The 26,281-nt window shown below is 37.9% G+C and overlaps 1 protein-coding gene across 1 annotated transcript in view; it reads left to right on the top strand.

Moving 5' to 3' along the window:
• LOC149780169 (uncharacterized) overlaps nucleotides 1-26,281 on the top strand; it is a 104,728-nt gene that overhangs the window by 41,904 nt on the left and 36,543 nt on the right. The window contains exons 3-8 of the mRNA XM_089936914.1: nucleotides 14,961-15,242; nucleotides 15,812-16,123; nucleotides 21,091-21,207; nucleotides 21,760-21,787; nucleotides 23,585-23,667; nucleotides 23,977-24,010. Coding sequence (XP_089793040.1) covers nucleotides 14,961-15,242; nucleotides 15,812-16,123; nucleotides 21,091-21,207; nucleotides 21,760-21,787; nucleotides 23,585-23,667; nucleotides 23,977-24,010 — 856 coding nt within the window. The remainder of the gene's footprint in view (nucleotides 1-14,960; nucleotides 15,243-15,811; nucleotides 16,124-21,090; nucleotides 21,208-21,759; nucleotides 21,788-23,584; nucleotides 23,668-23,976; nucleotides 24,011-26,281) is intronic.

Raw genomic sequence — 26,281 nt, forward strand, 5'->3', positions numbered from 1 at the left:
TTAAAAGTACCACTTTCATGTTTAATTGGGTGGTAAGTACTGTTCGTAAAGAGTCCACAAGGAATCGGCTGGTAAACGAAATCCTAGAAAACAAGTGACTAAGACACACACTACGCGTCGAACCAAATTCAATGGATACAGTTGTCGTACTAAGTGTTGGTAATCTTTCACGGTTTGAATACTGTCATTGAGTTCCTTCCACGGAATCTGTTCAATCACTTGTGATATTAGCCGTGGCATGGCAGCCTGTTTTTATACTCTGTTTCTTTTTCGGATGCAATAATTGTACTTTCTAGCCAGAGATCTTCGTTCTCCAGGGGGAAATCTAAATCTTGCATACTGTTACCTACAGTTCAGAGTTCGTTTAGAAGTTTCCTCTTCCACTAAGCAGATTCCACGTAAAAGATGTTGGCAATCCTTTAACTCTTCTTCCTCAATTCGTTTCAGTAGGTGAATCTCGAAGTAACCAAAATTATGAACATGTCGATCATTTGCGACCTCAAAGTGTTGAACAATGTCTGACCACTGAAACGATTTCTTACGAATCAGTTCTCTTATACCATTCAGGTACCAGTGGTTCAAACACCGGTGACGTAATGGATGCAATTGTTCTTTACGTTTGACTTGTATTTTGACCAGTTCTCGGTAAATGCGTTCTCTCAATTCCACAGGCAAACCACGAATGTTCTCTTGTAAAGTATCCATGAATAGGTCATACTAAAAAACTTTTTTTTTGTCGGCGACAATAAGTGTACTGCCTGGTCAGAGATGGTTTTACTCCAGTAGCAAATCTAAATCGTTCAGTCACTAACTTGCACATCATAGTTCGTTTAGAAGTTTCCTCTTTCACTAAGTGACATTCTGTAAAAGATATTGGTATTCCTTTAACTCTTCTTCCTCTGAAATTTGTTGCGGTAAGTCTACCTGGTAGCAAATAGAATCATCAGTAGCAAAACAATCCTTTGAACGACGTGATAGTTGATGAAGGTCTGTCCAATGAAACACTTTCAACTGAATCAGTCATCTTATATCATTCAGGTACCAGTGATTCAAACACCGGTGACGTAACGGATGCAATTTTTCTTTACGTTTGACTTGTATTTTGACCAGTTCTCGCTAAATGCGTTCTCTCAATTCCACAGGCAAGCCACGAATGTTCTCTTGTAAAGTATCCATTCAGGGATTACTGATATCGTCCCACTAAAGGTAGATAGTGACAATTGGGAGACCATCGACCATGCTCCAGGTAGGCCGAATCTTGTGGTTCCCAGTGGTGAAGTGACACACCGCAACTGAAGCAATTGACATTATCCCCTTCGCCCAAGTAGAAAAATCCGGCTCTGGCTAATTCTTCGGGGGTTGGTCCTCCCAGACACTTAGGCCATTTTCCTTTGAACGATTGAAAACGATTTTCAAAGTTGCATTATTCAGACAAACGCACAGGGAACGAATATTCGTATTTCACAGGTTCTCGAGGAGGGTAAGGTGACATCGACAGGAGTTTGCTCAGGGCTGTATTACATCCGTAGAGGTGAAGGTTGAAATCCACATTTACCATGAAACCCAGTAAAGTGTCCACGGTAAGGAGCAGCATCGCTTTCGCATCCATCAGGTTTGACACGCACAGCATCACTTTCCATGAAATGGGTAGTGACACTAAAGTTCCCATGATATTTTACTGCATCACTAAGGCCACAGCGTACAGCATCGCTCAAATTGCAAGGCTCAGCATCGCATTCCACTTCAGAGGCTCCAAACTTGAATTGTGCCTGTCTGAAATTGTTTTGTGTTTCTCTGAAAGTATTCATCTTGTTCGCTTGGTCTTGGTAGTCAAATGAGCTATCGATCTTGCACATTGTCCCTTTTTATATGCTGACCAATATCGACGTGACCGTACGGCAACGTAAAGTCATTGGGAAGTCTGACTCGCTTCTGGTACACGATTTGATAGACTTTTTTCCAAGGGTCGACATACGATTTGGTGAGTGGATAAACGTACAATCTTATGCGGTTAACGGGTGGTCACTTTAAAGTTTTCATCCTCTCCAGAGTGCAAGGCTTCTTTCAATACCCCAAAGTTGACCACTCGACTGGTGCCATAATTCAGAGTCAAGTCTTTCACTTTACACTCGGTGTGCACTTCTCCTTGTTGGTCCCGGTATTCGTAGCAGTAATTTTTAGGACCGCCACTAGCGAAACTTAGAATTTTGTCGTCGGGGTGCTCGTCCGTCCAGGCACCTAATCGGTCTCCTTCGATGTTAGGGTGATGTTGTCCCGGGCGATCGATGTAGATGCAAATGTCCGTGTCAAAGTACAGGCCGCGGTCCCCTAATAGTTCTAAAGCTTCTTACAATTTTAAGCGAGCATGGGTTGTCACGTAAGCCGCAATGATGACATTTCCAAATTCGTCGGCTTGTACAAAGTCAAGATCTTCTTCGTAATTCACTAAGATCAAATCCTCGAGAACGACGTCCACGTGTTTCATATATTTAGTTTTGTCGTAAATCATCTGGAAGTAGCGGGAAGGTTCTGTCAAATATTCGGTCTTGGGTAAACACGGCCGTTGTGCCATTTTTCCCCACAAACAATTTAACATCACTTTGGCAAACGATCGCCTGCCTTCGTTTTTCTCGATGTGGTCTAAAGTGATGCCTTCTTGTTCCCAGTATTTCTCTTTGAATGTCTTTTGATCTTCGGGAGTGTGACACCATGAAGGATAGCCACTGGCTTCTTGTTTCAGTTTCAAAAAGGCATCCACGTAGTCTGCGAAAATGCCTTTCTGAGTGGGGTCACCCTTGTGGCATTGTTGTGTCTTGGGAAAGTGGCAAATTTCGTACACTTCTAACACTTGGTATCCCATGTCCAGAGCTTTGAACAATTTCACTCTAACCCACGTCCCCGTCAAGGCACGTTCTTCCAGGGTGTGCTGACAATGCTGATCTTGGTTGCAAGATTCGGCACAAGTACGGCACAAGGGAAACATCAGTTTGCCTTGAAAATGGTAAGGTAACACGGGATGGCACAAGTCGGTGGGAGGCAAGACTTTACATTTGATCAAGCCTTCGTATTGTCGAATGTGGTTCAGGTCGATGTGTTCCGTTAGAAATTGCGGGTGCTATGCAGGAAAGTGGCAATATTTGCACACGTAAGGATACAGCGAACACACATCCAAGTATCTGATTTCTTCTACTTTCTCTTCATCGGCTTGGAACAGCAAACAGGTGGCATTGATCCTTCCTCCGTACAAACTCTCCCTCGGGTTCAGGAGGTCCACTCGCTGGTAACTTTCTACGATACGTTTAAACTCGGGATCCATTTTCAAACGGTGATCGTACTCGTGTTCCCACATTTCCACCACTTGGTATCCTTGCTGTTCTAACTTCAAAGGTCGCTGAAAAGTGGTCAGGTACAAGTCTTCCATGGTTTGTTGTAAAAACTGATTTTTAGTACCACAACCAGGGTAGCAGACGGGACATCCGTGAAATAAGCAACCGTTAAACTCATACACGATCTTGGGGTTTTCTAAGTCCCAGCCATCTACCGAATAGGCTCCGATGGTCTTTTCTCCCCCTTCTTTGCGGGCATGCTGAATACATTTGTCTTCGTTGTCGCACAAGTAGTGTAGCCAACGTAGGGCTTTGACCGAGTATTGACGTTTAACAAAGTTGGTCGTTTGAGGGCTGATGACAGCCAGAGTTTTTCAGGCATGAATCGTTGTCGGTACACTAAGGAACACGCTTTGGCAATGGTGCGGGCTTCTTTCAAAGGATCGACCCCTCCGTGTTCCAACAGTTTCAACAGCAACGCCGTAAAATGTCCACGTCGGAACGACAATACTTTAACATTTCTTCCTGAAAGTCGAAAGGGTCCGAGGCATGGGTACGGTATAAAGCGTACAAAGCTTCTCGTTGTTCGGTACGCATGTTGTCGGGGTCGTAGCCTTGAGCCTCAGGCAAATGGGGTAGAACTGCATGTTGATTGGCTTCGGTATTGAAAAAGTGAGGAAAATAACCTTTGGCCATTTCTGTCATTCCAAACGTTTTAGGCATTCGACTCAAAGGCATGGCCAAGTAACTCATCGAATCTTTAAACTGTACTTGTACCACTTGCATGGAAATGATTTTGGCTCTGTTCAAAGTCACTTTAGGACGTTCGGTGCCTTGTTCCGTATAGTATCTGAGAAGAAACTGTCCATCGTATCCCGAGAAATTGTGGGAAATGACTGTGGCATGGCGATGAAAATCTCCGTAACGTTCGATGTCCTCTTGACTCCACGTTTCGTCGATGGGGTCTAAGATCCATTGAGCAAAATCGGCTAACTTGTTCGGTCCTCGAAAGATTTTTTCACATCCTCCAGGAATTTTGCTGCATTGAGGGCAATGACTAAAAATGGGTTCTTGGATGCACTTTTCACACGCTCGATGAGCCACGCAGAAATTAGGAATGTGAATGCCAGTCTCTTGCATGCATTCGAAATCGAAAAAGATGAAATTGCCTTTCTTCTTGTGGTCCTCATTTTCCTCTTGTTGTGGTTGGTATTTTTGCATGGAGCATTGATGTTCCAAGTCCACGATTTGGTGACAAATATGACATCGTTTCTTTCCTGGACATACTTGGGTTTTGGCATTATTGGTACGTATGCCTTGTCCACACGTAGGGCACAATCTCAGCAGTTGACAAGCACATTTATGTTGTGAACCTTGTGTCTTTAGATGTTGTTGGTAAAAGGTAGGGCTGACAAAAGTGCGCACACAAGCAGGACAATGCACTCTTTCTTGTCCTTTGTCCAGACAGGGTTGAGAGGCCAAACATCCTGAGCATTGCGATCCACAATGCTTGTGATGCTCTCGATTGTTATAGCCATAGTCACATTTCTCACAATAATAACTGTATCCCAGGAATCCGGTGATACTGGTAATGGTATCGAAATGCTCGTCGTGATGATAGACATGAATTTATTTTCCGTCCGTAAAGTCTTGGCCTCGAAACAACAGAGGCCCGCGCACTTCTTGAAGGTGCACTTTCAAGGTGTAGCGTGGAGCTAGGGCATCCTGCAATTTTTGCATCTCAGGAATGCCAAAAGGTGTGTCTTTGGACAGGCCGGCTTGTTGTAACAGGAGTTCTGCTTCACTTCGTTGTTTGGCTCGGTCCGATTTTTTAATAGTTTTCCAGGCTATTTTCCATTCTACCGTGTCGTTCTTGTTGGCATTCGTTAGTCCCACCACAATGGCACGGGCTTAACACATCTGGTCTTGAAAATTGTTAATTTGGATGAGGCTACGCTTATTGCTGCGAAGGTCGTCCACCAATAACATCTTTTTGCGTTGTCCGGTCCCTTGAAGAGGAGAGACGTGGGTCATGAACAGTGTGGCTTTTCCATCGGTGATGTGAAACTGGTAATTAGATTGTTGCACGTGTTGAATCTTGTCCATGACCTTGGAAGGGGTCAATTCTGCGGGGTAAATAAACTCGATCCAAACAGGGGATTTCAAACCGTCGTGTTGTATGGAAAGTCTCAAGCGATCGTCTTCTTTGGCTTGACATTGTCGCTTTAGTGTGGTGAGCAAAGAATCCCATATCTCAGAGATGAACCCTTATGTCGGACTTGAAATCTTTAAACTTCACCGTGTAAGTGTAAGCTGTGGTTCTAAATTTTCTAGATAAGCGCTTTTCCGTCTGTCGAATATGATAGTACTTTTCAGGGTTGACTAAGGATGGTGAAGTTTGATTAGGTACAGACTCCCTGGGTCTGGATTCTGGTTAACTCATGTCATCTTCAAAATCACTGGCATGAATTTGTGACAAGACTTCAGCGATGATACGAGGCGATAGATCACGTTTCTGCCTCTTACTTTCTTCTTTCTTCTCGAATGGATTCGAACGTTTCATCTTGACAGAAAAAAGTCAAATGACTACATGTGGAACATCATGGGTCACTTTATATCCATGGCAGACCAGCGTATATAAAGGGTGTGTGTCTTGTCCTTCCACCATTCATTTCTCTCTCAAACTGAGCAAAACGATGATAGAGACTACACAGATAGAACTTTTCATCAGAGCTTTACGAGGGGTCATCAGAAAATTTTCTTCAGACAAGCCGACGGACTACTCACCCTCCTTTCGAGATAAAAGTCAAGATACCTGCTATATATGTAAGAATAAAGGGCATTGGTCTTCAGAATGTCCAGACCGTCAAAAAAGTAAAACAGGGGTTAGAAGAGACAAAAGTCAAGATACCTGTTATCATTGTCAAGAAAAAGGACATTGGTCTCTAGATTGCCCTGAGAAACAACAAGAGCAAGAAGAAGAGGGGAGTTATGGAGAGGAAGAAGAGGAAGAAAGCAGACAGGTGAAAAACATAAACAGGAGAAAAAAAGAATAAGGGAAGAAAGTGAGGATGAACAGGAGGAAAAAGCTGTGAAAGTGAAGAAATTTAGAAAACAGAGAGAGTGAACAAAGACAAAGAAGAAGCCTATGAACTTTTTAATGTGTTATGTTGTGAATTGGATTGTAAACTTTGTACCAGAATAATGAGTCTATAAAACGTAGGTGTCTCTTGGTTTTGATTTTTAGAATAATAATCTACACTCACGCACTCATACATTCACACGTACCATAAGGGTAAAAAAGGGCTTTTTGAGTTTTAATTGATGTTGACAATTGAAATACTATCTCTTTTCTAGAGAAATGGGTGGCCCTGAAAAGGGCCTTTGGGTATTTGTTGATTCAAACAATCAACTTTAACTGCCTTAAGCCTTTGCCACGGTCAAGGCTTATTTATGGACTGCGTACTGTCGATGATGATTTGGTAGAAATCACTAAGGGTGGTATGGTAGGTGCAGTCATAGGGTTGGGCTGTTTAGCTGTGGAAGGTCATTTTCTCTTCGGTCGTAATAAAGAAGTCTGATACATTTGTTTCAGACTTCTTAACTCCGCTAAAATGTCTAATAGTATCGTGATCGTTTGACTTTCCCACCCTTGTTTCTTTTCTGCTTCTTCTTTTTGTTTCTTTCGTACCTCTTCTTCTTGCTACTGTTGCTGTAGGAGAAAAGCTTGTTCCGCTTCCTTTTGCTGTTGTATAAATTTCTCCAATTCTTCTTTCTGTCTCTGTTTAAAATTCTCCACGTGTGGTAAAGAAGGAGAAGGTGGCGAAGGTACTGGTTCCGGAACAAATTCTTGCGATGTAAGAAAATCCACAAAATGCCAATTTAAATTCACCTCTTCTGGAAGTATGTCCGGGTTCACTTGAGTAGTCGATGCTATTCCATCGCTTTTCGTTGCCACGGCCGGTGCACCCTAATTCATCGTCTTCTGAGTTTCCGTCTTGTTTGAAAACTGTCGCATGGATTGACTGCACACAGACGCTAGCGAATCTATGTATGGAATGTGACGTCACAGACTGCACTCTTCGGATTGGACGTGCGGTGACTGAATTTTGAATCGCGTGTTTGGATTGGTCAATGAACTCAATCCGTTTCAATCCTCCCTTCCCCTATAAATAACCGCAGCTCGCTGCATTCCTTCACCTATTCTCGTCACCAAGATATGGACCAACGTGGAATCCTCTACTCTAGTTTCTTCAATGCTGTTCCTGTCGGACTTACCGATGTATGTCCGATCATCGTGGACTATTATCAGGATGACAGATACAAGCATTTTAAGAGAAGAATCTACGTGGAGAGGCAAGGTTGTTTAAAGAGGGTTTTAATTTACGGCCCAGAAGTGAGACAAAGTTTGAGGAAAAGAAGGAGACATAAGCGATGCCCTGGAATAATGTTAACATAAACCCAAAGGCCCTTTTCAGGGCCCCTCCTATATCTCAAAAAGAAATTGACTTTCTTGCCTAACCCCCTAAAAATTTGTTTCATGTTGTATGTTCTATATGTCTTTGTCCCTTGTCTGTGTTATGTCCATCTCCCATGTTCATTTTCCCTTGACGCTATACAGGCCCATCCATGTTAAAATTCCCCATGTTAAATTTCCCTTGTCGCATTACAGGCCCACGATATATTCCCATGTTAAATTCCCCTTGTCGCTATACAGGCCCATCCATGTTAAATTAACATTGTCGCTATACTCGATATACGCTATTTTATCATTAAAGTCCCATTGTCGGTATATCGCCCCACATTACTACTCATCTGGCAAATTTTATTCCCCAGAATCTCTTCATGAATAGATGACACGGGTAGCATTAAAATACACAGACGACATAAATGTCGTCGATGAATTGCTGCATAATTGTTTTGCAATCTGATCTGTCTTTGCTTATTTTGGCCGACAAAATATGTCAAGGCACCCAGACACCAAGGGACATTATTCAGGATATACAGGATTCATGTATTGAATTCGGATATTTTGGCCTTTGGAATGCAAAATACAATCCAATACTATAATTGCTGTTGATATGGTAGCTTGTTATCCTGCTAGCGTTCTTGAAAAGAGTGAACGCTAGCCGTATTTTATGCAAATTTGGTCATCCAACGCACGAATGACCCGAGTTGCAATAAACGGCCTGCTGTCGGCGGATCCCGTTGATTTAACTGGATTTGCCGAGATAGAATCCTTTGAGTTTTCAAAAACTATCCAACCGATGATTCCTGCTTTTTGGTCGTCATTTTAATAAACCAGATCGGGACTGCCGATCACAAAATGAATGCGGTTTGTCTCTAATAGTATTACTGAGATTTATGCTTGGTAAGGAGATGTTAACGTCACTGACGATGAGTTAAGCAATAATTTTGTATCGACCAACAACGAGGGTCTGGCTGACAAACCCAGACGAACTGCATTCATTCGCTGCTGAAGATATCTGTTTTGCAAAAGATATGGGCCGAAAACCCACTGACAAATTTATACATGGAGCCTCATCTGATTACAAGCGCCTTTGCACAAGGTTAATCAAGGACGAAGCAGAACGTTATTTTATAATTGGTGATGCAGCCTAAAATGGTGTGTCAGTGTAACAGGATAGACATAAATGGATGAATGGATCAAATGACAACATAACACAATGTGATGAAAGATGGAAATTTATGAAATGAATTGATAATACATATATATTTATGACGGTAAGATTCATATATTCAAATGCATGACGGTAATATACGTATATTCAAATGTATGACTGTAAAATTCATATAATCTCACGTATTAATAGTCAGATTCATATTATCTCATGTATTGCAAGTCAGATTCAAATAATCTCATGGAATAAAAGTCACATTCAAATAATCTCATGGAATAAAAGTCAGATTAAAATAATCTCGTGGAATGAAAGTCAGATTCAAATAATCTCAGGGAATGAAAGTGAGGTTCAAATAATCCCATGGAATGAAAGATAAATTCATATAATCTAATGGAATGAAAATGAAATTCAAATAATCTCATGGAATGAAGGTGAGATTCAAATGATTTCATGGAATGAAAGTGAGATTCACATAATCTCATGGAATGAAAGTGAGATTCATATAATCTCATGGAATGAAAGTGAGATTCATATAATCTCATGGAATGAAAGTGAGATTCAGATAATCTCACGTGATGAAAGTAAAATTGAAAGAATCTTATGTGATGAAAGCACGATTCAAATGATCTCATGTAATCAAAATGGACTCAATTGTACTCAAATGAAGCTACAATCAATTGAAACAAACATAACTTGGTCATTTGTACAGCCGTATGATTCATAAATATTTGTGAAAACTTGCAAATGTGACCACTGACAAACCACAAAGTTCTCCCAAATTCTTGGGTTGGCCCACACTTGTATCGGGTGCACACACCCTTCATGGACCCACCATGCGCACAAGTTTAAAAATTAGCAGTTTCGTCTTTGTATGGCCTTGATGGTTACATCATTTTCCATGTCCATATAGACACACATACGGTCAGACAGAGAGCCTGATATATCCGCACTCACATGCGAACAGACAGTAGACGGTTCTCCAGAATTGGTTTGGCCCACTTGTATTGGCCACGCCCACCCTTCATGGATCCACCATGCGCACGGACATACGTATAGACATACGTACAGACACGTGCAGACAGCTACAATAAAACCAAACTGGTCATAATAACAGGTACGGAATTAAAATCTATAGATACATGTTACTAAATTAAAGCCCTAATAGCAAAAAGTTCAAAATATTTCAAATCCGCGTAGTCTTAAAGGCATCAGTTCTTGATACGACATTAAAAACTGAATATGCTTCACATATCAAATACTAAGCAAATGTAAAACTTACCCTTATAAATGTAGATCAAAAATGGAGAACGTACACTCCTTTACAAGTTCCAAAAGACCAGTGTGTCAGTTAGAAAATAGACTTGCCTCAAATCTACAGGAGAGTGAGTATTAGTAAGGGCAAAATGCCCGTACATACCGTGCTTTTAGTGTCTCCTGTCGCAAGCGATCTAGGGCGAGATACATGCTAGTTCAGTCGCTTACCTAGAAAAACAATTATCCACCCTAGGTAACGTTGTACGCATGTGACAGTTAGCAACCAGGGAAAGTGCAAATCTACCAGAAGGAACTAAGTTATTATAATCAGTTACTGTGACTGTGATTCGACGCAGTTTACTCACCTGAGATGCGTCAATAAACCTCTTATCAATGATTTCCAAATGGCACCGCTAGAGTCGCCACGTACTCATTTTATATCAATGAATCATACAAAGACCTTCCAACGTCGCATACGGGTGGTGCAGCTCCTTGAGTCATCGGATAATATATAAAAAAATGATTAAATAAGTAATTATTCTGAATTTGCAGATTATAAACCTCTTCTTCGGCATTAATGTGGTAGACGGCAAGGCAGTCCGGTATCACAGCCGTCAGCATCAGTTCATGATCCCATTTAGGGACATAAAATAGTTTCTCTGAATGGCCCTGGTGGTTCTGCTAAAACAACACGTTCGTTAAAATTGTTTATGGGATCCCCACCGACATGGTAGTTTTAACGCCTACACACAAGCGTACTTGGGAGATGAAAGAGAGGGGACTTAAGGTCAAAACTTATCATAGCTTATTTCGATGGCGCAATAATAAATGTCATCCCGAGTGAATGAGAGGAAAATAAATTCCAAAATGTATCATATGGGACGAAATATGTAAGGTTTCCAAAGAAACATTAACAACGTTTCTAGATTGGCCATCAACAAAATCAACGCCAATTATTATGCGCAGCGATCAAGGACGACCTCCTCCATTTACAGGAGAATCACCACACAGCCGGCTAAAATATGTCGATTATAACGAGATGTTAGAAGACCACGGGGCCGTGAACGCATCAATAAAATAGCTAAAAGCAATGATGAGACTTAAACACGACATGACTCAGTGTGAGATAATGCTTATTGTAATTCTGGAAACCATCATTGGTAATTTCTGGAACTTATGGTGCCCTAATGATCTGATAGTTGAACCCAGGAAAATAGTTCGCGATTCACTTCAATATGAATTATATAAATGTCACAAAAAGAAATTTCGTGAATAACCACTTCTTCTGTGTTTTCGCCCAGAGGATACTCGCGTTCAGAATATTCCTGTTGCGATTCGAGGTTTAGCGGCACAGCAAAACCTTGTTCGTAATGATATTATTCATGTACCCATTGAGATTGCCGAGGACGCCTTGATTCATCCAGTATGTTGGACTCTATGATATGCGAAAACAATTCAATAATAGCAGGGACTAGGAATCTCAGATACCAATATTTGGATTGTCGATGATCGTGTCGAATGATCAAATTTAGTTCTATTTGACAGTATCGAGACTTACAAGAATGTCTCATCTACAAGGGATGGTTTATAATCAACTTCAGGATGTATCCGGCGTGCTGGTCCACGGCACGGTAAGGAAACAACTTCCTGGCTATCAGCGAGATGACAAAAAACCTCGAGTTTGATCTTGATCCTGATTTAATCATGGAGTTCAAATAACGCGAAAATAATCGTTGCGCGCTTTGTAATGCAATAATATTATGGCAATATTTTCCAAATGACCAACGACAATTTACCGTAGATAGAATCGGTGGTATTTTGGGCCATACATGCGAAAATATCACACTGACATGCCATGAATGCTTTGATGTCGGGGCGCCAGTTCCCCGATTCACTAGCGAATATATGCAGTTGATAATTGTGTATTTTCAGGAATTACCTGTAAGTGTTACCGAACAAATTCACTTCGAGGAACCGCCGAATCTAGTTTGTAGATTGCAGGCCTACCCATATATCTTACCTCACCGGAATTTTATGTGTGGTTACATTCCAGAGAGAATCATTTGCTCTTTTTAACACCTTCAATTTCACCAGGTTCAGATAAATACCTGACTGTCAAGTTACTACCCAGCAATGGTTTCACTGGCGAGTCGCGTCAATTAGCCTGTAACGCTGGTGTCATAGCAATTATATGCGTGACTTCGTCGTTTAATTCTGCTGTTATGCTTGGGAGTATATCAATCCGTTCACCAAACTGAGCGTCCTTCATCAGTAACTCCTGGGAGTACTGATATGCAAACAATCGCACAGCAAGTGTTTGATTAAATCGCTCAACGATTACCTGATCATGAGGCGGCGTGTCAACGTCTGATTTCAACATTATGTTTCTGTATTATTGATGTTACTACACCAATAAATGATTGCCTGGATCAGCCTGTAGTAAATGTGTCCATCGTAAAGGTCCACCCTGGTAAATTCGTTCCAACGCGCCTGCGACTTCAGTTGCTGATTTATTTGTTAATGGTTCCGCTTCCTTGTATCTCCTTGCAAATCTACGACCGTCAGCGCGTCTTTGTATGCGCGTGTGCATACCTAGTCGTGGGACAAACAAAAGATATCTACCTGAACTTCGTTGGGAGTCCTAACATCAAACCGTCCATAATCAATCGTTTTAGGTGGTGACAGATAAATAAATTTTCCATATTTCCTGTCGGGACAACCAATCTGCTTTTACTAATTGTCGCTGTGCCTTTGCAGTATCCTCATGGACTATAATAAATCGACTCCATTATATAATTTTCGGACAATTCATTCACCGCTCGGGGGCTAGAGCCCAATCTTTAGTTTACCGCTCATCGCTGATCTTATCATCAAGTTGGCTAGTGACTCCGTTATATTTTTATTTATTATAGACTTCAGCGTGCGAATCAGCTGAACACCAGCGATGTGTCGTTGTTACAGGTCTTCATTTCTATATGCGACGTCATGGGCATGGCAAACTCGATCAGTCTCATTCAAAGGAAATTGATTGGCTTTTGGTTGGTTTTCTTCGTCAAGTCTGATATCAAGTCGGGTTCCGGTACTAAAATAATTTTATCCTGCAAATGTTTTTCACCAGGAAACTTAGCCCAGTGAGTTCCTGGTAATTTCCCGAGTGTTGCTTCGATATCACCGCGCTGTTGGCGATTAGTGAACGCTGAAGAAGCAAACTTATATTTTTGTACCGTACATTATGCATGTACTTGTAAGTGTCTGTCGACGATTCCTTGTCGTTACTGCTCTTAATCCAATAGAATCAGGGACCATGATTGTACATAATATATCCCTACAACATGAACGTGATTAACCTATCAGCGACACAAGAGCTAGGACGAAACAAGCATTATCCAGTATTACCCAATTCTATCTGGGTATGGTAAAATTCAGTTGCTACCCAAACTGATAACGAGATGGCTCAAATGGACAAACTTCATTTAGTTCCGCCATCCGCAGACGACCAGCTTTGTTATGATGTCCTTAAGGAAAAGAATGATGCCGCAAAGGATACATTGAAACGCTAGAGTCCCGCCGATAAATCTGTTGTCGAATTAAACTCCGACGTCAATGATGCTCTGTCGGTCGAAGACCTTGGTGGCGTCAGTAATCTTCTGGTTTACAACGATGTCATGTTTGACAAACAATCAAATCCAGCCAGAACATTTTTCACGAGGAAGGCATAAAAACAAGGATGACATGTACGTTACTCATCGGAACGCTCTGATCCCGAAATGACCAGAGATAACTGCAATTTTTAGGTAATCTGTAACAGCGTTGATACACATACGCTGCTAATTAGTCATCAGGCTTGGTGCACAGACTATATCGACATAAATAAGTTTTCAAACTTCTTTGAACAAGCTCGGGAAACCCCACATTACAATTAATTAACACGATCAAAGAACACGATAAAATCTTTGGTTGAGCAACCGCTCAGCACATAGATTATATACTAAAATATACTACATCAAACGTGTGAACATAGTGACGTACCCAAGCAATTCTAGAGATACTCATAACTGATCACTACCTTGTGCTAAGTAGCTCAACTATTTTATGACAAACATCAAGGGCCTTGACTACATCGCTTACACCAGTTTACATCATCGACGGTGTAATACAAGGCTCGGATCGGCGTTTTTAATATAAGATCTCACCATTTTTAAGTCTCGATTTAAGAATGGACCCTCAAAACGTCAAACATGTCGGTTCACCCCATTACCCTTACTGCTTATCTGCTTCTCTGAACTTCTTGGATTTTTATATGTATCCCTAATTGTCTTTTCGACAAATTCGCTGTTGATAGTGTTAGAAATAGTTTTGTATGGTTGTTTTTAACTGTTTTGTTTACTCATATGGTGTAAAGGGGTGATACAAAGTGAATTCTATGACATTAGGATATATGCAATTGTATCAGCTAACACAGTTGACATCATCTCGAATGCATTATAAAGTATTGCTAGCATTTTACTAGAGGGAGCTGAAGACTCCAAAGAAAATCCCAGGTGAAGAAAGACCGAAATTTTTTTGTGAGGTTGCAAATACAGATACAAGAAAATGGTAGTGTACATTTGACGGTCTGTAACGTCCTAAAATGTTAATCATTCACAGTTCTTTTTCCGAGGCAACGATTAAACGTGATGTCGAGTTCTGCACACCAAATTTATGTTATTTATGAGATTCATGGTCACGTCTTTTACAGTGAGAATAACATCAGTAAACCTGACTTCGGACGGCATACGAGTCAATGACTCATTCCTTACTGTGACGCCTGGTGTAACTGTGACATTTAGCTGCGTGGCCAGTGCAAGCCGACCAGACGCTTCGTTTTTGTGGTATATTGGGTCCCAGCTTACAGGGGCTGGGCATCAGCTCATCTTTACACCTAGACCAGAGAGTCATGGGCAGGAATTATATTGTTTAGCCTACAACAAAGATTTGGACACTGCTGTCTCCTCGCAGAAAATAATCTTGAAGGTCAAGGGTAATGTATTAATAGACTTAATTAGAAACACTCACGAATACATCTGACGCACGACTATGTCAGGCTTCAAATGAATAATTTTCACTTATATAATTATGACCTTCATTTAGTTCAAATCCGTCATTAGAGACATTACCTGCTAACAAAAAAATCGAGGCTTTAAGCAGATTTATATCTTTCAAATGGCATAATATAGTCGACATCTAACAGGAATAATCTAATAATTTGTTGTAAAAGAAATCTTCACATCTCATCCATACGGCCACGCGCTGACCAAATAACCCGAAGGGGGAATTTGAAATAAAAGCGTTTCGGATGAGGCTTGACCACTGTGAAAAGGCGGTGGTTTTGAATCTTATTTTTTCAAAATTATTTTGTTTTACGTACCATTCCCAAGAGCTACATCAGTTGGCAGGTCAGGATGATACAAAGGCTGTATATTTATAATGCTCCTACTATTCGGTGTCAGCATCGGATGAAATGTTTAATTTGTGTTTGTAGAGGGTACACATTTTACAGTTCTGAGCATCAGTGAATCTCTTGTGTATTTTTGGAATCTTTGTTTAAAGGTATTCCAGATAAACCGACCTACTTTTCCACACTTTATCGGACGGTGAGCACTGTTGTTCTGACTTGGAAACCAGGTAATAGCGACGGATACCTCCAGACCTTTGTCATAGAAGGAAGACATTACGATTCTATAAACTGGAAGAACATGTCTGTCGTTTCTCAGTTTGCAGGTACACATGCAGCGATCCTCGAACATCTCGATCCTGGAGGAATTTACTTATTCCGAATGTATGCCGTTACATCTGTTGGAAAAGGAGACTATACTGACAATTTGAATGTTACGTTGTTGGAAAATGACGTTTCAAAGCTAGGTTGGTACTGCATTGGATTTCGCTTTTGCATTTTGCTTTAAGCAGTGGCAATTAAGGTATTCAACTTTTGTTTCCATAAATTATATCATTATGTGACCAATTTCACACACATTTAATTTTTATCTAAACTGGGAAATTATCATTAAATAACCCGAAGAATTAAATTGGAAAAGCTTTAGAAAGCATTAACTACTAAAACTACCCGATAAAATATTCTTCAGTATGGATATATCTGGTTCAAATAATTCTATTGAGAAATAGAAACCTGAGAATAAATTCAAGCTTATCTTTTAGAATTAGTCACAAACATGAATATTTACGAATAGCATCTCTAACCATATATACTCCTTTTTATTCCAAATGTATCTCAATAACTTTACCTCTTTCGTGCATCTTTGAGCCCGGAGTGGCCGAGTGGTCTAAAGCGCTCACCGTTACGGATCAATGCCATCTCACCTCTATCTGAGTGGGTTCGAGTCAATGCAGGTATGTGAGAAAGCTTGCCAGTAGCTTCTCGTAGGCCGGTGGTTCTTTCCAGAGTTTTCCCGGGTTCTTCCTCCACCATTTATACTGGCCGCCACATATAGCCTTTCTTGTGCTGAAAAATGGCGTAAAACCCTGCAACAACAACAACGACAACTTTTGTACATCTTTAAAGGGGCATTTACAAAATCAACATATGTATAGTACCTTTGATTAAATAGAAACCACGAATTGCATGATATAGAAAACTTAGTTCGCATTAAATTTGCTCTGGGAATTCTTGCTATTATTATTTGATAAAAACATGAAACTATTCGCTGCTCCAGTGAAACACTCCCCGAGATGTTTTCGTATTCTCACAAATATGGAGAAAATGCTATTCTAAATGAGCAGAATTATCTTTTTTCAAATAATGTTTTACCTTCATCAGGAAATTCCGTTATTAGTATATTTTTTTTTACTCTAGCCTCCTTTTCCTGTCAATATTAAAATGTTGTATATCTTGTAAAATGTTTACAAGTGTAGGTCGCAGATATATCTTTGTCTAGAACTGTTTACAAGTGTAGGTCGCAGATACATTTTTATCTAAAACTGTTTACAAGTGTAGGTCGCAGATACATTTTTGTCTAAAACTGTTTACAAGGAGTAGTTGGAGATACATTTTTTGTCTAACAATGTTTACAAGGAGTAGTCGCAGATATATTTTTTGTCTAAAAATGTTTACAAGGAGTGGTCGCAGATATATTTTTGTCTAATTCTTATTCTCTTTGTCAATATGGGCATGTAGATGCATTATGGATTTTAAATAAAATAGCAATTGTTGCTCTAAAATTTAATACTGACATATTTTAACAAAAGACCATTGAATGCCCTGTACCTTAGTTGTTATAACAATTCTTCCAGGCAAACAATAATGACCGTTATGGCATTTTACAATGGCGGCCAGGTACTGAACTGCGTAACGACAATGAGACATTGTGTATAATATTACCTATGCAGGATATTACGAATGTTTTCCAGCAGGCGACGCTTTCGTTGTGACGTCGCTGAGCGCAACATTCAATCTGATTTATACTGGAATATGCCTTTCGCTTAACAAAGTCCAAAAATGTTGAAGCATTTTAACATTGATTTTGCTGTGTGCATCTATCGGCGCGTTTATATTATGATCTTTTAAGTATTATTGATTGACGAGGAACGAAACAAACGGAATAATTGTCATTTAAAAGTACGTATAATAAAAGATCTAAAAAATGGCACATATTCCTGAAACAATTAATCGGTAACGAACGCCTACATAAACTGTGTGATTTGTACTGTGGAATTTCATATATACTGCTCTTTACGGTGCATATGTTATCAAAGCATTCGAGTTCAGAACATTATATGCGCATGAGCGTCATTAAATTCCCATCCTCAGAGTAAATATCCTACGAATTCGAAATTTTCGGCAATATCACATTGTCTATTTTTTTTAATATTTCGAATTCTTAAGATATCTTTTTCGTCATCTACAGTCTGGATCTCTCAATACTGTCAGGTTGATTTCCAAGAGCTGGATATATGAATATTAGTATATCAGTCCATGTAGATCCATTTATAGTGTTTATATACAAGTGAAATGAGTCAGACGCAAAGTACTTATGGCATAAATAAAGTTTTGAAAACAAGGAAACCTGTTTAATATTAACTCATAGGCAACGTACATTCAATAACATGTTGAAGCAAATGTACTGAATATGAGGTAAAGACTTATGTTATCGTTTTTGAGTGGCTTTAGTTCTTTGTAAAGTGGCACTTTCTGAATTAATTGTAGACTTTGTTATTAAATATATCATACAATGATTTCTAAAAGTATTTTGTTTGGTTTTTGTTTTGTTAATAAAATACCATCAAATCCCTAACATCAACATTTTTAATATGTATTATGTCAAAACTGATTTATCACACTCTATAGGTATCACTACGTCATATGGTTTTGTCAGCTGTTACTGAATCCTACTGTAATACTTTTCTTTCGTTTTGTACTTTGTGATATCTAGCCAGTGAAAAACATTGTTTGCATTAAAAAAACAGCATTAAAGTATTCGCTCAAAATAAAATGTTTATGGAATTAAATCGTATGCGCTTTGCATACAATGAAAAGCAATCATGATGGATTCGGCAGATTCTAATCATTTCATTCAAAATCATCTAATTTGTTAGAAAATGAAATATTGCCTATGCTAACATATCGATAGGCTATGTCCATGGCTATATTGATCATAAGCAAAAATGTCTTAGTGTATCTGAACGAACAACTAATGCAATAGCTTTCATTAAAAGCGTGAAAACATAAAGTAAATATGGAACTTAACTAGTAATAATACAGAAAACAGCATAAAGGGGAAATTTCATGGTGAATAAGCCTTTTCAGTCACTATGTAATCTATGTCCATTCAGCGATAATGCTCTATGCATGTAAGTAAAAGGTGTCAATAAATCAGTTAATCAATGCATGGAAAAGAACGAAATGTTTGAGAAAGCTTGCTTTCCTACTTTACAAAGGTAAAATGAATTTTATTTAAACATGATTTCTTTCTTACAAATGCGTATAATACATCCAGTAGTTTGAAAATAAATATCTGTTTATTTAAATCTGCTTTGTTTACAAACAAAACATGATTCCATAATTATTCACTTAATGTTTTATTCACCATTGGGGTACACCGACATGATAAATAAGACACGTATGGATGGCTTTTCTAATATGGTTCAACCCTGGTAATACATTTTTGCAGACACTGGTACCATAACTATTTTTAATAATACTTTATATTTGTCCATTCAAGATTATTTCAGAAAGTTATAATGAGACATACATATGGATTACAAGTCTGGTCAGTGCGATGAAGTACTAACATCTTAGCTATGAAGGAATTAAATTATAAAATTAACCGTCGATAACAGTGTAAATAACTTCTGACAATTGGAAATCAACGTTAAAATGAGTTTATGACTTTTATTCTAAACTGTGTTTAGGAATGTTAAGACAACTAATATATCCGTCATATTTTATTATTGAATCTCATAACCTCTTGTATTTGACGCTAGGTGCACACACGTGACACGCTCTCTTTACATCCATTCATTTAGAGATAAGAAGTACCATTGTACAATTATTGGGGAACCTTTCTTCCAGAGCAACAACATGGTTGAGATTATGCTTAACAATACTTAAATGTATCACTTGTTATAACGAAATATAATGACAAATATAACCAACTTTAGATACAAGTTTTCCTTTTATAAATGCAATAATTGATTATGTTTTAAATTTTATATATGTACCAATACTAGCTCAAGATATAATATATGGCCTTACATGACTCTTCACTTTCTTGTGATATTTGTTTTACTCTGGATAAAAATACTTGTCAAAATATATGCGACTAAATTTGGCGGTTGTAACAGCTAAAGAAAAGCTAAATTTATTAAAGCGGTCCAACTTTTGTTCTCCGTGTTTTATCACTAAGAAAATGTGACTAGGAGATCTCATGGTAAACGTCTGTCGTCCATCCAGTCCATTAGCACAATTTTTGAAACTACTTGAAGGATTGCCACGAATCTGTATTAATATCTAGTTTGCCGTAGATGGCCACGGTGCTACTCGGCTATCTTGAATTGATGGTCACATCAACTTGGGATTTTCATTTTAAAAAAGACACTGATGACGTCTAGTTGGTCCTAAATGACCACGGTGCTAGTCGGCTATCTTGAATGGATGGTCAGATCAACTTGGGATTTTCGTTTTTAAAACGACACTAATAACGCCTAGTTGGTCCTAAATGAAAAAGGTACTAATATCATTCCAATATGACTGCCATGGCAGCAATCTCAAAAATGTTGTTATCGCTGCTCAACCTGAATGTATGGCCTTCTGGTGATGTCTGTTTGTTCCTAAATGAAACTGACATTGCATATTGTCACCAGAGTAACATGTTAAGCATAATGTTATTGTTACTCCTCTCGAACGGAAGTCGTACCAACATTCGGTTTTCACCAGAAGACTTATGATATTCAGTACCAATAGTGCTGATATGATTGTGTAGTAAAATGTAACGTAATTGGTCATAAATAAAATGTTTGCACAAAAATGGCGAAACGTGATTTATTACTTATCCCAATCAGCACAAAATATTCAAATATTAATCCTAGTTTTGTTTCATATGCTGTTATGAACAGTTGTATTAAGTGTTATATAGGAGTTTTAATGTTGGAAAACCGTAAAACTAAGGCAACCACTTCTCTAAGTATACCATAATGCATACTCTTTTTGCCCTTTATAATCTTCCTTGTAAAATACATATGAACGTTCATGTAAGCTTAGTCGGAAGCGTAACTATAATTGGCAACCCTCGAGTCCCTTATCAAAATGAAATCAAGTTTGTATATTAATATATTAATGTGGTAAAAAATTATTGAAGACTTCAATATGGTTTCAGACTGCAAAGAAGTCATATATACTAGAACAGATGTAGGCCCAATTGTAGGGGCAGGAATCGGTGGAGTTGTCTCTGGTGCGGCAGCTACTGTGATAATATTGGTCTTGAGACGTACATGTAAGTAAATTAATGATGGGATTATCTTTTGAAACAGCTTTTGGTGTATACTATTTATGAGAGGCATTAAACAACATAAGTTTTAATTGTAAACCTAAATGAATCAAAGCTTAGCATGTAGATGCAATACTTAATTAGTTACATGTTTTTGAGATGCAAATGTGTAATTAATTATATGTTTGTAAAATTAATTATATCATCAGGTTTTGGTTTTACGTGTAAGGTCAGACAAAGAGCAGCTGTGGTAGAGAACGTTGCTTTTCGATCTGTTATTGTTATAACATAGGTACCACATAAGCATATATAACACTTATTCCTGCATCATGTATACTGTGCAATGCTCAAAGTATTTGTGAAAACGCATGAAGTATGGGCACTTACCTAATACTAAGCCCTAGGAAAGTGCATTCAATATTATTTGCTAAGGACCTAAATTGCTGTCACCAAATTCTTTATCCTTCTTTGTAAATATTGCTAATGCTAGGAAATACATTCTTGAACTTACCAACCTATTCTCTGTTTTTGTTAATACAATTGATCTTTCCTTTTCAGGCTTGGCCAAGAAAACAAAGCCACAAGCGTATGTAACTATTACAGTTATACTGTATGCAATCAAGACATATGTAACTATTACAGTTAGGTTGCATACATACTCCATTCATTTAAGTCCTTGAACAATATATCATTCTGTAACATGCAAATTTGTGCGATGATATAAGAGAATACACCAAGTTTTCACAAAGAAAGAGTGTAAGTCCTGCAATGTATTAAGTATACAATTCACAGTCAGAATAATATGAAAAATGAAACAAAGCTACTTCAGTAAAGTGCAGAATCAATCTTTTACCATTTCCAAACAAACACGTCATTGAAAACATCAGCGCTAAGGTAAGTAAACACCAGAAAACTACAGTAAACATACACACGGTTGCAAGAAATTAAAGGTTAGTACGATGTAAATTTTTAAAGGTAATAATGTTTTACATACAAGTTATACTAATGATATAACCAGGGCTACCAACGATAAAGTACAAACAGGTTTTCTTGTAAACTAACCATCTTGCAGTTTGCTGAATCGGATGCAAGACTTTGAAATATCAAGGGGCATAAACGCGAAATCCTATGTACACGTGTTTCTACGATGCACGATAGGCACTACTGTACAATAGTTTTAGGTTATAATATTGTAATAGGTTGACTCCCTTTGTCTTATTCGCATTTTGTTCTCGTTAGTTGTCTGTATATATTTTACGCTAATCTTCCGGTCTCTTGATAAACATTTTTTGAATATACGGTAAACCGTCCAAACTTATCGTTAATACGGAGAGAAATCTTCAAGCCGATAAAAGATAACTTTATTTACTAGGAATATATATATATATATATATATATATATATATATATATATATATATATATATATATATATATATATATATATATATATATATATATGTATGTGTGTGTGTGTGTGTGTGTGTGTGTGTGTGTTTTATTCTATTGTGAGATGATATGTGACCTTAGTACTTTTTATAACCTTAACTATATGTTTGATTAAAAGACAATATATAATTTGAATGAGATTTGTATTGCTTTTGTCAGATGATTAAAGTATTAACCAAGTCGGATGCAAAATACATTTAGATCACGTTTATTTAGCTTATGTGGATGTAATGAAATTTAATCTTATATTACGAGAAACTAAATTCGGTGTGCGTCGTACATGGTTTAACCATATTTGTATTTTCCTACGTTATCTTTGAACCACTGGACGTATTTTAACCATATTTGTAGAGGGAGTATTATGTGGTGATCATTTAGACTGCCTTACAGCAATTAAATATGGCCACAGTTCTACATACAACGGAAGAAAACCAAAACGAAACAGGAACAGCTTCGCATAACTGCCTAGACATTCGGACCAGAATCGTACTTGCAGAAAGTTTTCAAAAATCAGAGTGTTAATACATTTGGGTGACAACGACTCCATATACTTGAATTGATATCATATGTAAATGATCTCGCTAGAATATTTTTTTTAAATCGAATTTATTAAAAGAGTTTTATTATTTTTACAATTTACAAGCTCTGAGAAGCACAATATTTAAATAATTGGTCCATTTAAAAACTGAATGATTCAGCATATAACATGAAAAAGAAAAAATGAATATTTGATGAAACTAAATCGCTCTTGATCATAATAAGGCGCTTTTAAAGTACATGCAGATGTCTTTGATGTTATACAGGAGATTACATGACTACCTGACGTCATTCCCAACGTCACGAGGTGCTAGAAACCGTTTGAGATATTAGAAAAATACGATATGGCTTTATTACTCTAAGCAACAGCCATATGATAAAACTTATTTTCCGTGCAGGGAGAGAAGTCACGATGCTCACACTAAAACAGAAGATCCTTACTATAATATATCAGTTGCTGAATCGGCTTCAGAAATGAAAGGTGAGTATTTTTACTGATACAGACATAACACTCGTTTTATAATGCTTTGAGATTTTTATCTTTAGAACAATCTTAAGGATAAATGTGTCATATTTTGGGAAGTGTTAGCATAATCAAGAGATAATTACCAGTATATTTCATGTCCTTAATGAAGTTCAATGTATTTACTTCGGAAAATACCAAAATGAAAATGTATTTATTCCATTTCGCTATTAATAGGATAAAAAATATGGCATCCTATAAGATTCGTACATGTTAATTGATGACGTGTTGTACTTGCATTTAACAAGGACCAATTCTCTCTTCCAGAAATTGCAACAAAGGAATCAGTTTCGTCTAAAAGGTATTTTTAGAGTTCGTTTCTCATGTCGGTACTTTACTTTACAGCCCTCCTCCTATTTCATTTGATGATAGACATAAATTCAAATGTATGAATCCTATATCTCCCGAGGAAGTGCTTGTAAGTATCAGAGGCTGCATTTCGCATGTGAGCATACAAAATTTCAGAACGTCGTCGAGTTGTATGGAAAAATGCACGTCAATTTTACTCGCAAATTTAAACCGAGACTATGATGTAATGGGTAAAGAAAAAAATTCATACAACCGGTTGCAACAAAGAAACTACAACTGAATTATTGAAGGTGGGGTCATACTATTTGACGAATCTCTTTTAACACCTTGTCATGTCTCGTGATTAAGAAATCTCGATGAGAAAATGCTCTTATGCGAATTGGGTTGAAAGACATTATTGATGAATTGTTTCTGTGTTAGTTAAAGAACTGATTTAGTTAATTATGATAATAATACTAGTATCAATGTCACATCAAGGGTAATGTTCCTTTTGTAACTCAATATTCCGGCAAAGGATAGCTTAGTGTTTACATTTTCAGCACAACGTCAAAACGATTAGGAACCAGCAGCAGAGGAGGTGAACAGACCTTTTGATGTAACGTCATTTTTTGAAAAATAAAGCTTCGTACGAAAACGAAAACAAAAATAGATCAATAACACCTAACCAAAGCTTCTAACTTTCTCTAATTGGGTTAGATTTTTTGTTCCATTATCGTCGTAATTTGTGTTTTTTTCTAAATTTGTATGTGTATATTGTTTACCTGCCGCGATTAGCAAATTCGCTCATGCAGCAAATGTTACACGTTCTGTTACGACACATTGGTTAGCATGACAGGGAATATGGCAAAATTAGCTACAACCACATATATTTTTCTACACAATTTTATGTCAGCACTCCTAGTGAAGTTCATCAAGCAGATATTTTATTTTTACCACATGATACTATTAAAATTGGTAGACGGCAATCACGTGCATACAAATACGTGTTAACTATAGTTGATGTTGCAAACAGATATAAGGAAACAGAACCACTATCAACTAAAACAGCAACTGAAGTTTCTTCTGCTTTTGAACGAATTTATCAACGAGGACCAATGCGATGGACACAACTGTTACAGGTGGATCATGGCAAGGAATTTCTTGGTGCAATATCATCTCTGATAAAAAAAAGTCAAAATCAGACGAGGACATACCGCAATTCATCGTGATCAGGTAATTGTTGAACGATCTAATCGAACACTTGCTGAGTGGTTATTTGGATACCAATAAGCGGAAGAAATAATTCAGAAAGATACGAGATTTCGCGAATAGGTTGCAAGATTACCAAGTGTGATAGCTTCTTTAAATAACGAAATTACTCGAACAACTACCATGAAACCCGTTAATGCGATAACAAAATCAAATACTAATACAACAGTAAACTCAGAAACTCTATTTATCATTGATAATTTATTGAAACTTACGCGAGCATTGGAGATCTTACATGAGTAAACTGCGGTGACTCACCATCAATATAACTCTCAATTGTACATACTTTAGCTCCGTCTGATAAATTAACATTACTTATAAACGTACTTATGTTCGTTGATTCAGCAATTATAAAACCTAGTTCAGCATCATCTATAATCAATCTTGTACAATGTTGTTTATGATCAAATGATCCTCCTTGGTGAATTTACCGATTATTTTTCTGCCTAAATCTTTTGCGATTTTATTCTCAAAATCAGTTGTATCAGGATTCTCACCATCAGAATAGTTCTTTCGTTTTGGTAACCAAACTTCTGGTAACGGAGGATATCATATAATAGCTTCACTTAACAATAACAGTATTTTTACATCGAGCATATATCGTAATAATACTGTTGGTGCCCACATTTGTTCTGAAACATGTTCGCCAAACCAGACATAACAAATCGGATTAAGTTTTCAGCAAACTTAAACGACTCGATACAATCAAATCCAGTCAAATCAAAATCCGGAAATGGTCCATTTATCGATATTCTTGTCATCAAGTATGCGGGATGTCCAAATCGCTAAAAATAGCTATAACACTCTCCCATACCAAGAAAACTTCTTGGATAACCTGCGACCATATCAACTGAAATAATATCTCTATTATTATATTTAGTATTCATAATCCACCGTATCCGTATTTGACACATCTGAGTTGTATTTCTTCAAAAACAATCCAATTGTGTTGGTTTCAACGAATTTGTTTCTCTAGCAAAATGAGCAGCAACTGCAGGAACGGTAAAACAATTAC

Source organism: Sinohyriopsis cumingii, chromosome 16 (genome assembly GCF_028554795.1).
Source record: "Sinohyriopsis cumingii isolate HCF-2022 chromosome 16, ASM2855479v2, whole genome shotgun sequence".
Classification (NCBI taxonomy): domain Eukaryota; kingdom Metazoa; phylum Mollusca; class Bivalvia; order Unionida; family Unionidae; genus Sinohyriopsis; species Sinohyriopsis cumingii.